This window comes from Cygnus atratus, chromosome 1 (assembly GCF_013377495.2).
Source record: "Cygnus atratus isolate AKBS03 ecotype Queensland, Australia chromosome 1, CAtr_DNAZoo_HiC_assembly, whole genome shotgun sequence".
Lineage (NCBI taxonomy): Eukaryota > Metazoa > Chordata > Aves > Anseriformes > Anatidae > Cygnus > Cygnus atratus.
The window spans coordinates 153,410,960-153,423,199 of NC_066362.1; the positions used below are offsets into that span (position 1 = coordinate 153,410,960).

The 12,240-nt window shown below is 39.3% G+C and overlaps 1 protein-coding gene across 11 annotated transcripts in view; it reads right to left on the reverse strand.

Moving 5' to 3' along the window:
• MBNL2 (muscleblind like splicing regulator 2) overlaps positions 1-12,240 on the reverse strand; it is a 111,073-nt gene that overhangs the window by 17,516 nt on the left and 81,317 nt on the right. For 4 of the 11 annotated variants that reach the window (XM_050711032.1, XM_035557008.2, XM_050711024.1 and 1 more), the window contains 3 exons: positions 6,203-6,256; positions 5,395-5,548; positions 627-721 (listed from right to left, as the gene is read on the reverse strand). In XM_050711032.1, coding sequence (XP_050566989.1) covers positions 627-721; positions 5,395-5,548; positions 6,203-6,256 — 303 coding nt within the window. The remainder of the gene's footprint in view (positions 1-626; positions 722-5,394; positions 5,549-6,202; positions 6,257-12,240) is intronic. The other 7 variants (XM_035557019.2, XM_050711037.1, XM_035557011.2 and 4 more) reach the window with 3 other exon arrangements.

Below are 12,240 nucleotides of genomic sequence, written 5' to 3' on the forward strand. Positions count from 1 at the left end.
TTGCTGAAATAATGTCCTTCCTTAGGAAAATACTATTTCCAGGTCAAAGACATTCTTTCGAACATAAAGCAGACACAGTCATGAATACCTCGAGGACTGTTTTGATCACTAGCATTTACAGAAAACATTCAGTTTTCTTTCCTCTCATTTTTTTTTTAGCTGCCTTGTTCCGCTTGTTATTTCAGACAGCTTTCATGCTTACAAATTAGTGACTTCCACACACTGCATGGTGAAGGTTACATTAACACACCTGAATATTTGGAATCTGTGATGGTCTTCATTTGAACTTAAAGAGTTAATAACAGACTATTTTAAGCAGTCCAGTACTACTGCGATTCTAACTTCAGCTGGGTTAATTACACAATAATTAGGTACAAACATCGCAACACAAAACACAGCTACATCATTATTTGCAACAAATGTTAACTCTAAATAAGTGCAACCTGTCCCACAAACACTTGCTATAAACGACTTAAAAATAAAAGTAAAAATTTGATGGGGTAAACACAGAGAAAAAAAAATTCTCCGGGAGAATTTTTTTTGTTAAAAAAATAAAAGTAAATAAAAATCTCAGCACTCATTTAGAGTTCGGGATCTTGTGAAAGAAAGCTTTAAAAGGAGCAAACCTGATTTGCTGTGGCTGTTGCGGCGAAGGGAACACTTGTTGCAGGAGTTGTTGCTGCAGAGACAGTGGCGGCCGTAGCGTTGTGCATCATGGGTACTTTCAGGAGGGGAACCATGGAAGCAATGAACAGGAGGGTGCAGCATTATGGTAAGAGAAGTGGTATTTTTGGCATGGTGAATATCAAGAGCAGCAAGCCATCGTCATGGGTTAAACCAGCAGATGGCATGCAATCACAGTGCAAAGCGAGAAAGCGTGGCGGAGAAATAAAAAAAAGGGAAAATAGCTTATTACAAGTACAATTAAAGGAAGGTTGTCAACACAATCGGCGATTCCCAGAAAAAAAAAAAAGCAAGGAACATTGAAAATGTAGATGTTATCTCAAAGAATGGGATAACTTATGTAATAAGTAAGGCCTTTGCCAAAATATAGCCTGGTACCTGAGAATTGTTACAGGGATGATTTTTTTTTCTCCCATAAATGTTTCCCATTTATGTTGCCATAAAGCACTCCAAAATAAAAGTCTACTAAAAAACGAGAGTGTTTGGAACTGGGAAGGAAAACGGTAACTGCTTATCTTAATTTTTAAACAGAATTAAAACCAAATTATTTTCATGCATCTTCATTTTTAAGTAAGCCAGATACTCACTGTCTTCCTTTATAATCCAATTTATGCATTTTTTTCTACTAGCACTGCATAACTGCTAGACTTTATCAGAGTTAAATTGCCATCTGCTTTGAGGCAAAAATCAGAAGAAGGATAATAATCATTTTCCTGATTTAAATACTATTTTGATCTAAAAAAGCAAGGTCAATTTTGTGAAAGTTGCTGCTTTTGCTCATTTTAAGAATGAATTTTAATCAGCACCTTCATGAGAGAATACTAACTTCATGTTTTAAAGGTTTAATGTTTTAACTGCTTATCTGAGTAGTCCCACAAAAAAAATCACTGGGATGGGGCTACAGAATAGAAGGAAGATTACTCTTCCATCTTAAAGTCTGTTGCGCTGGACTTCAATTTTGCATGCCCCAAATGTTCATTCCAAATGTATTTCAAGGAAGAGTAAGATTCAGATCATGGGTTTCAACAGACCCTTTGTGGATCAAAGCACGCATTTCTGGGAAACGCTGATAAAACTTTCTAACACACAGCAAAAAGGAGAAATAGGCACACCACTATGAAACTTTAAAACACTGATGAAACTTGCTGGCTTTTCCAGTATTTTATGATTTTATAGTACTAGACAATATAAAATATAAAGAGAAATAAAACTTTGAAAACTGAAAAGCAGACTGGAATTCATGATATTATGCTTTTGCAGTGTAGTTGTTATAGCAGGTGGTATCACATCTAAACTGCAGCTTCTTCTACAAATCTAAATACTGCACAAAGTCAACCAGAAGGACAAGTGAACCTTTAATTCTAGTCATTGTCTAAATCTCACCTAGGATTTTTGAAACAAGTGAATATACATCATATACATTATAAAAGAGATCAATAAAGAAATTTGGAACCTACCAATACTGGTAGCGGGTGTCATGCACAAAACTGACCCTGCGTGTCATGCAATGATAGGTGAAAAAAGTGGATAAAGGGAAGAAACAGGTTAGCTGTTTAGAGTTAACATTCAAAGTGAGATTCAAGCATAACCACAGATAAGTAAGTTAGTTAAATGAAAGTTTAAGGTCATTCATAGTTTTGCTTTATCACTAAAAATGTGATTATGTTCATATTAAATTCCTACTTGGGTATACTATATTATTTTTGGCATGTTTCTGTGTGCACACAAGATACTTCATAAGCTCTTTCATTCAGTACTTTTACCCTTTCCTTTAGAACTACTGCAGCAACAGGTTTTTTGTTTACAGAAACATCTACGATTAAATATCACATTATTTGGCAATTTTAGAACTCACTGCATAATTCAGCGAGCTTAATGCTGCACAGATTCATCAACTTTTTGTGCAGCAGAGAAAAAAGTTAAAATGGAAGTACCCAACATCACTCTGCAGAAACTTTGCCAAATTTACGTTTAATGTTAACATACATGTTCTTAATGCAAGGCTTCTGATCAGCGAAAACACTACTGGGACAGTTCCCAAGCTAAACACATGAAAGTGTGTATGTACCCTTGCAGCAAAAGGTTCCATAGGCTTTGGTGCTGAGTCCACCTTTAGCCTTTCTAAAAAGACCAAATGAAAAGAAAAATAAAGAATCGATCAAACAAACAAACAAAAAACAACAATGTGTTTTCAGTACAGTGCATATAGCAAGCTGGTGAAGGTGAGGAGGCAAGGAGACTACCACCACGTACACACATATTTGATATAAAATCAAATATGCTTCCTGTATTCCTGTTTAATTATTACAGCAGCCTCTTCCCCGCCCATCACAGCAGCAGCAGCGTAACTATGAATGACCTTACCAAAGAACAACCCCCAGAGAACACACACAGTTCCTAGTCTAGCGGCCATAAAAACGCTAACGAACAGCGATGGGAGGAGAGAGAAGATCTGTTGTTTTTGAGACCATTCACCAGACAAGAAGGAGAGGCGATGAAGCAATCAAACTGATGTAAAACATGGGAAGTGCAAAAATTTGGAGGTAAGCCATGCTAAGTGAAGCCCCACACGTTTTATTAGGGGAGCAAGTGGTTAACAAAGCAGAGAGGTTATATAAAACAATTACGTTTTATATATATTCCAGCAGCAAAACTTGTCTTAAAAGTTAACTTTTTTAACACACATGAACACACACACAAGGAACACATTTGAAAATTATACCAGTTCATAAAATATCACATCATCACTTAAAACCCAACAGACAATGTCATGCATTGCTCCTTAGGGCCAGGTGACATGACAGGCCTCGCACCCACCAAATCCAACCTCCTCTTGGACTTCCCAGGAAACACGGGAATACTGGATAAAGCGTCTTTAACAAAAAGCACATTACACCCACTCATATAGAGTGGGTTCCCTCTTTCTAGCCTCCTCCCACACCTCTCTCCTCTCTCTAATGCCCTGATGGTGTTCACAAAGAGCAGGAGGTTCAACACCTTGAGAAAGGCTTTCCACCCCGGGCCTGGGCTCCGTCTGCTTTGTTATCCCTCCCTCTCTATCTTTTTGAGCGCTTGTTTTGGGCTTGCCAACAATCCGGCCCTTAAGGTTTGGTTCCAAGATAGACCCTTTCTACCATCAGAAATTTATAAGGTACTACTGTAATTACAGCCATTAGCCAGAAAGAGGGATGGACAATAAATGGCACAAAGAATGAGCTACTTAAGGAAGCACGAGCACTCAAAAAATATGGAAAATATCCAAATGCTATTTCACTGAAAAAAAGTTTAAACTACTTTATTTTGCATAGTTAATTTAAATTCTATGGCAGCTCCTTACAATAGTGATAAGCTCTGAAAGGGAGTGCTTACGAGAAGGAGTAATGCATATCAGTACAAATTGTTAGGGTTATGATATACAATAAATTTCTACATCGTTAAGCACAGGGCAGTCTTCCATTCATGTCCAAATAGGCAGTCTTACAATTTTTTTCAAATACTCCCATAAATGTCTGTATGTTTTCTGCCACAGATATTCTGGTGCATGAGTGTGCTAAAAATACAGCATTCTATAACTTGCTATTATCAACACAGGGGCAGGCTCCAAGGTTGTTACTCAGGCCTTATAGCAAAATCTCATGAAGTCAATGCCATCTGTGTTTGTTTTCATCCTCAGAGACATACGGGGATGCTGATAGATTGGGCAATCCTCGCGTGTTGTGTTTCATTCCCTGTTATAACCAGCATTATTTCTATAAACTAAAATAACATTGCTGAAATGTTAAGTGCGTTTGCAAACACGTTGTTTTAAAGGATTCTGACCGTTCTCCATGATCACGTTCTGATACCAGAACATGATATTTGTCAACCGCAGACCACATCACATCGTTCCTTAGAGAGGATGTTCAGCTGCAGAAAGTTCGGAGTAGGGGCGACTGACATAATTTAAGAGATTCTGGTGTCACTGTTTATGCAAATACCAAGTGCACTCCTTCTTTCATGGTGTTGAGGAGGAGCCCCAGCACCAGCACCGTGGTGCAGCTCAAGCCTCTGGATGGTCGGATCTCACAGACTTCCGCTCACTGACATGCAAAGCGCGTCCTCTCACCTTTGGCTTGCCCGGACGAAGAACTACAACCTCAACTATTAGCTGCAAATGCTAGGAAAAGTACTGGTAGCGTGTCAAAAGGAAGGCCATGAAAACAAACCTGATGCCTCCAAGCCCCTTTAGTGCCGAGGCAGGGAGCAATTTGTTTTGAGGATGCTCCTGTGCAGGTATGAGCAGAAGGCCCATGCTGGTGCACTCGTTCTCACCCTGCTGCAGAACAGCAACGGAGGGGCCATGAAGGGACACACGAGGCATCTCCGAAGCACTACGCTTTTCCCAGCATTTTCCCAGCAGTGTTTTGCCCTCTCATTCCCTGGGAAAGCTCTAGCAGGTGAAGTCAAAATACAGCCAAATCGATGTAAGAAAAAAGGGCGAACTGTGGGCGATGATGAAGGAGGCTATGAAAATGGAAAGCAGCCTAACGGCGTGCCGGGATTTCAGCTTGAACCCTCACACTTTGCAGAAGGAATTAAACCAGCGTGGAAATAACTATGCAGGCCTCATCTCAAGCAGGGCGGGGAGCATAATAAAACCTTTCCTTAAGCGCAACTGGCTGACGTAGAGGCTACCCTACACAACCTGGGGTCAGTGCAGGTGCAACATACCTGTCGGGATAAACGCTGCATGTTGCTGCAACTGAGCATTGGCAAGAGCCTGTTGGTAGTGCAAGACACTGGGATTGAAAACGGCACTGGCACCATTGCTTTTTTCAAGTGCTTGTCTCTTTGGTAAAGGGTGAAGAACACCAGGAGGAAAGGCCTGTAAATAAGAAAGTTAGTTAAAATGGCGTAATTTCTAAGGCATTGTCTGCAACATATACAAAAGTACAAAAACTTATTATTTTTAAAGCGGCTAAAGATGCCTTGCCATGCATATTAACTCAAAGCACAGCAATGTAAAATGAGTGAAATTTTGTTATTGATAGCAAAAGCATGGTACTATTAACCTAAAACTGTAGCAGCACAACTACTGAAAAGAAAGGCCTTTAAAGCAACGAAAATGGCATTTCCTTTAAATAGGCTTTCAAATATTATAGGGAGAAAAAACCACTTGTGTTTCATTGCCAAGTATGTTCTTTTAATTTAAGTATTGTTTCCTATTATTATATAGATTAATGGATTATGTTAAGCGTTTTCAATTACAAAAGCAGTTTTATCTCAATTCGACTTTTTATGAGGAGGTATTTAAAAATGAAACCATGTTAGGAACCAAACTAAATCGTCTGCGTTTATTACGTATGAGAATGAGATGGATAAATACGGTACCGAGTTTCCGGTAAATTAAGAGTATGTGAAATCATTTCCGGTTGATGTTCAAAAGAAAGCGGTACAAGTTTCATTAGTTGCTTCTCCGAAAAAAAAAAAAAAAAAAAAAAAAGCTACATGCAAAGCAAAAGGTGAAAGGTCAAAGTACCAGGTCTACAGTTGCTTCGAGAGGTCGCTTCATTGCTTTGGCAGTCGACTGAGTCTTTTAATAACAGGCAGCGAGCACATGATGGCAGTGGGCCAATGGGAGTCAAGCGAATTAACATACAGGTAAACAGCAAGCAGAGGTGCGTCATGGGAACGGCATTGCATTGTGGATAGGTGAGAAGGAAAAAAATATTCTGAATGCAATATACAACATACAAAAAACACTAGGCATGCACAACAACAAAAATGTCTTCTAAAGAAATGAATATTACACTTTCGAATTAGTACTGAAGCAAAAACGCATCTACTATACCTTAGTTAAAAGCATATAAGAGAGTAAAATATAGATGTTTGAAATTCAGGAAAGTTGAGTAAAACAGCAGCTTGCAGACACTATTAAGCATTTATAAACACTTCACAGAGATGCAGAGAGTTTTAAGGATACTCCTACAAGAATTTCTGATAAGTTAGTTGAGTCAAATTTGCAAACAAAATCAATTTTGAACACTGAATTTTCAAATCAAAAGGACTAGGGAAAGTTGTAATGCATTACAAACGCTACCGATGCTTGAGCTTGCAAGGTGAGGGTCTTAGGTAATGAAACCACATAATTCAGTAAGTTTGGGATTCAAAACGAGAGGTTCTCCTCTTCCAATACAGAATATATAATATGTCTTACACTAACTTATCATTAATTCCTTATTTTTTTCCCTACAAATGGGTCACTTTTGTAGATTTTTTTTCCTTGTGACTTACCACATTACATTGAGAGGAAAAAAACAGCCTTTCAGAATTTAAAACATATTTTCTAAATTTCACTACAACCTTCAGTACCAGCTTGGGGAGCAGGGAGTGAAAACACTGCTCCCGGCTTAAAAGTGAACATTAAAGTATGACTTACGATACTAGCTCAACATTATTAAAAAATTTTAAAGAAAATATGTAGGCATAGTAAATAGACATATAAATTTATGTATATTTTCATTGTAAGATTAAACCTATGGCTGATACGATGACATTCTTTAAATTTTTTTCATATAAAATATTACTTTTGAGTTTTGTAGTGCAAATAATGTTTACAAACCTTCAGAAAGAAAGGACATTTACTTATAAATCAGATTTTTTCATTTTTTTACAAGCATATGCTGATATTTAGCTTTTTTTTAGGATACGCCAATTATGTCCATCTTGATATCAGTATGTGGAAATGTGGAACGAAAGTATAAAAAAGAGGACAAGGCACAAAACACCTACAAATAGCTTATGGTCATGGTATTAGCTAGTGCCAAGAGAGTATTTTGCAGGATAGCCCTTGCTTTCCTCATTCACAGCTCTGTTGCAGCTACGTTGCACGAAGCTTCCCTTGGCTCCCTCCTCAAGTCTCCTGCAGCACATTTCTGGATTTTATATACCTAATCTACAGGATCTGCTCATCTGTCTGGGTCAAGATCTGGATATAACAAGAAACACCTGATGCCAAGTGAGGATGTGGATAGCCTTCTTGCATCTAAGCATGGTGCTGCGCTGTGCCGCTGACGTGTGGTACCCACCACGGGGGACATCGCTCCGCTAAACTAACACAGCCTCAGACCCACTCTGCATCCACTACCGATGGAAGTCTACATGGAGGTGAAGTGAATTTAGCTTTATGTGATGATGAAGCCCACAAATTCAAACCAACATCAATAAGAGTAGAGCATTTCAGTTAATTACCTTTATTATCCCAAACCAGGTATTATCCGATCTCACTTGTTTACTTATTATCTCTGTATTTCTGATTGCCTTTCTCCACCTCTTCTCCATGCCCTTTTGCCCTTATCTCCCTACCTTGAGGCTTTTTGCTGGCTTTCCTCTCATCTTCCATACCAAGTTCAACCCAAAAGCTTAAAATTGATCTGTTTCTAGACCTTCCACCTTGTTTCCATTTAGTCTCCCCCTCTTTGCAAGCTTTTAGACTGCCTATCCACTCCTCTCTCCCACCTTTATGTTTCATCTTGTCCTGATGGTAAAAGCTTCTTTTCATTCTTTCTGTTCCGTCAGCTAAACTCCTCAACATTTAAGCTCCTACATAACTAACAACCAAAAATAAACAGTTACAGACTAGATAGGAAAATGCTATGGAAAGCAAATAAAGATAATAATAAAAATTATCAAACAGTCTGAGGCATAATATTTTTCCGTTGTATGTCACATCTGGATGCTATAATGCATCCTGGAATATGAGCAAGATACACACAACTGCACGGATGAGCAAGGAGCTCCTAACTAAACTTAAACGTAAAGAAGAGAAGCACACAAGAAGTGAAGAGATGACCCATAGGGGCACTGCCTCAGCATGCAGGGATGGTTTAGGATTGTCAATTCTCACCTGGAGCTGAATCTGGCAAGAGACATGAAAGGTGATAAGAAGGGCTTCTACAGGTGTATCAGCAGCAAAAGGAAGACTAAGGAAAATGTAGACTGCTGCTGAATGGGGCAGGTGACCTGGTGGCACAAGACACAGAAAAGGCTGAGGTATGAACGTCTGCTTCACCTCAGTCTTTACTGGTAAGACTGGCCTATGGGAATCACGGGTCCTTGAGAACAGTGGGAAAGTCTGGAGTGAGGAGGATTTACCCTTGTTGGAAGAGGATCAGGTTAGGGAACATTTAAACAAACTGGATGTCCACAGGACCTGATAAGATGTACCTATGGGCGCTAAAGGACCTGGCCAATGTCACTGAGAGGTCACTCTTAATTATCTTTGAAAGGTCATTATGACTGGGGGAAGTTCTGAAAACTGAAAGAAACTAAAATGACACTCCTATCTGCAAAAAGGGAAAGAAGGGAATGACAGGTCAGTCAGCCTTACCTCAATGTCTGGGAGGGTGATGAAGCAAATCCTCCTGAAAACTATCTCCAAACACATGAAAGCCAAGAAATTGATGGGGACTAGCCAGCACAGATTTATGAAGTGGAAATTGTGCTTAACCAACCTGATAGCCTTCTACGAGACTGGCTTGGTAGATGAGGAGAGAGCAATGGATGTTGTTTCTCTTGACTTCGGGAAGGTTTTCTACACTGTCTCCCATTTCACTTTCACACACAAACTCATTTAGTATAGGCTAAATAAGTGGAAAGAGTGAGGTGGATTGAAAATTGTCTCAACTGCTAGGATCAAAGGGTTGTGATCAGCAACATAAAGTCCAGCTTGAGTCCAGTCAACAGTGGTATAAAACTGGGAGGAGTGATTGATATATTAGACAGTTGTGTTGCCATTCAGAGGGACCTGGACAGGTTGGAGAAATGGGCATGGAAAAAACTCATGTTCAATAAAGGGAAATAACACATGAAGCACCTGGGGAAGAACAGCCACAGCCAGCAGTACGTGCTGGGGGCCACCCAGCTGGAAAGCAGCTTAGCAGAAAAGGTCCCTGGGGTCCTGGTGGACACCAAGCTGAACATGAGTCTGCACTGTGTCCTCGCAGAAAAGGCAGCCAACAGTGTTTTGGGCTGCTGTGTCCTGGGCTGCAGCGGGAAGAGCATCACGATCAGGTTGAAGGAGATTATCCTTCCCTTCTACCCAGCTCTGGTGAGGCCACATATGCCTTGCTATGTCCAGGTCTGGGCTCCCAGTGCAAGAAAGAAATGGACGTACTAGAAGTAGTCCGGTAGAGGGCCCCAAAGGTGATGGAGGGACTGAAGCATCTCTCATATGAGCAAACGTTGAGAGACCTTGGACTGTTCAGAAGAAAAGATGCAGGGGGATTTCATCAGCGTGTATAATAAAATACGGGAGTAAAGATGGAGCCAGGCTCTTTTCAGTGGTGCCCAGTGACAAGATAAGAGGCAATGAGAGCAAACTGAACTACAAAATATTTTGTTTTAATATAACTTAAAAAAAATTACTGTAAGCAGGATTTAATCATGGAGTATGTTGCCAAAAGAAGTTGTAGAGTCTCCATCCTTGGAGACATTCAAAAGCCAACTAGGCATGATCCTGGGCAGTCTGCTCTAGCTCATCCTATTAGAGCTGGGAAGGTGGACTAGACAGTCTCCACAGGTCCCTTCCAACCTCAGCTATCCATTCACATTTTAATTTAGGCTGTACATTATTCTGTGACTTTCCATGCTCTCTGATGCTCCACATGAATACCTGCAGCTCCCTGAGTACAATGATGGATGACTATCTTTTAATGAGCTTCGGATTTATGCTGTATGTGGTTTATAGCCTCTGTCACAGTGTCTTTCTCCTTTCTTTTTAGTTCATATTATGAGGGTCACCTAAAACATCCGAGCAAAATTTCCTAAACTTTAGTGTACAGAAATACAGGCAGGGTATTTTCTGGTACCAGACTGCAAGCTTCATTGACCTTCAATGGTCTTATAAGTTCTGCCTCCAGTGCTGTAACCCCATCCACAATACTCACCTACAAGAATACCCTCTGGACCAGAGCAATGCAGACAATTCCCCCAGGAAGGAAAACCTCTTAGACATAGTTCATCCTGGGAGCAACCTCCAAGTGAGTCCTATAGCTAAGCATTCATATTTCTGCCTTATTTTTTCTCTCTAGATCCAATTAAGTTTTCTTGTTCATTCTTGGGTAGCCTTGGAGGCATGCGTCTTTTCTACCACTTTTTTGTTGTTGTCATTCTGGTGATTTTTCATTCACTTTATCTGATTGCTTTAAGTCTACATTAAATAAAAAAAAATAGTTGGATTGAAAAGAATCTTTTCTGTTTGATAGTCTAAATATTCCATGAAAATATTTTGTATATATTTTTCTGCAAAAAGTTACCCTGAATTACAGGTCCCATACTTCTTCCTCCATGACATTAGAATGCTAACATTTCAGTTCTGTCTTTCCAAAGATGCTTCATCTTGCTTTGAGGCTAATGCAACTCCAATTACGGCTTATTTAAAATCATAGGATATCCATCCAACCATTACTGAAGTGCAAAAAAAATGAATCCCCTCATCTCTCTCCTTTCTTCTTTAGTATTCTGTCTAGAAATATTACATCCTCTAAATGGTCAATAAATATTGCACAATAGAAGCTAATTAGAATAAAAATACAATCTCCTCTGCTTTAATTTCCAGATGGTATTCAATTTCCGCAAGTACAGGAAAGTTTAACTAAAAATCATCATGTGTGAAACAGTAACTGGGAAACTATACGAGAAAGAATTTACAACTTAAGAAATTTTCTTCTGTTTGGAGGTTTACTTTCTTGCATAACTTATCCTTTGTTCCTCAAAAAGTCTGGTCTTTGCTCATTTGCTAAATACAATAGCTTGGGGTAGTTATATACTGTACTGTATTGTGTTTCTGGTAGGCTCCTTACCCACAGAATAACTGTATTGTCTGTTACTATTGTATGCACTGCCCACAAGTCCACAAACCACATCTGCTTAATTATTCCTCCAGTGCCAGCAATGAGGACAACGATTCTTTGATTTACTGCCAGCAATTTTGTCTCCCAAGACAAATCCTGCATGCTCGATTTATTTAATTTTATCAATACCACTTTACTTAAATTTAACAACTTTCCTGGTAGCAACCATAAGAGATAACCAATACTGGTAAATGGATGGGCTGACTTGTCTGAACAGCTTTCAGTAAGAGCTTAACATTTCTGAAAATAGAAAAGACCTCAATCTTTTTTTTTTTTTTTCTGGCTATACTCTGCTTTTTCTTAACTACTCCCATTTTAGTTACCTGCTTTTTAACACCATTATTCTAATAGAAAATAAAAAGGTATCACAGAGAGATTCAAGTAACTTGCCTTGCCGGTGGGAGAGGTAAAAAAGGTCTCTTAGCATGAGACTCATCTCCCCTAACCAAAGTTCAAAAAAATACAGTCAACACTTCATAGGCAGTGGGGAAAGATCTACAGAGGACAATTCTTCCTCATCCTGTAGCGGTGGGTCAGAATGAACAGCACAGATGAATATGCAGGTTTTTCTCCACTTCCTCTGAGGTGGGACCAATGTGTCTGGGTTAGGCTCAGGTATCTAACTGAATGACATCTTAATATAGGTCCCTCTTCTACAACCAAC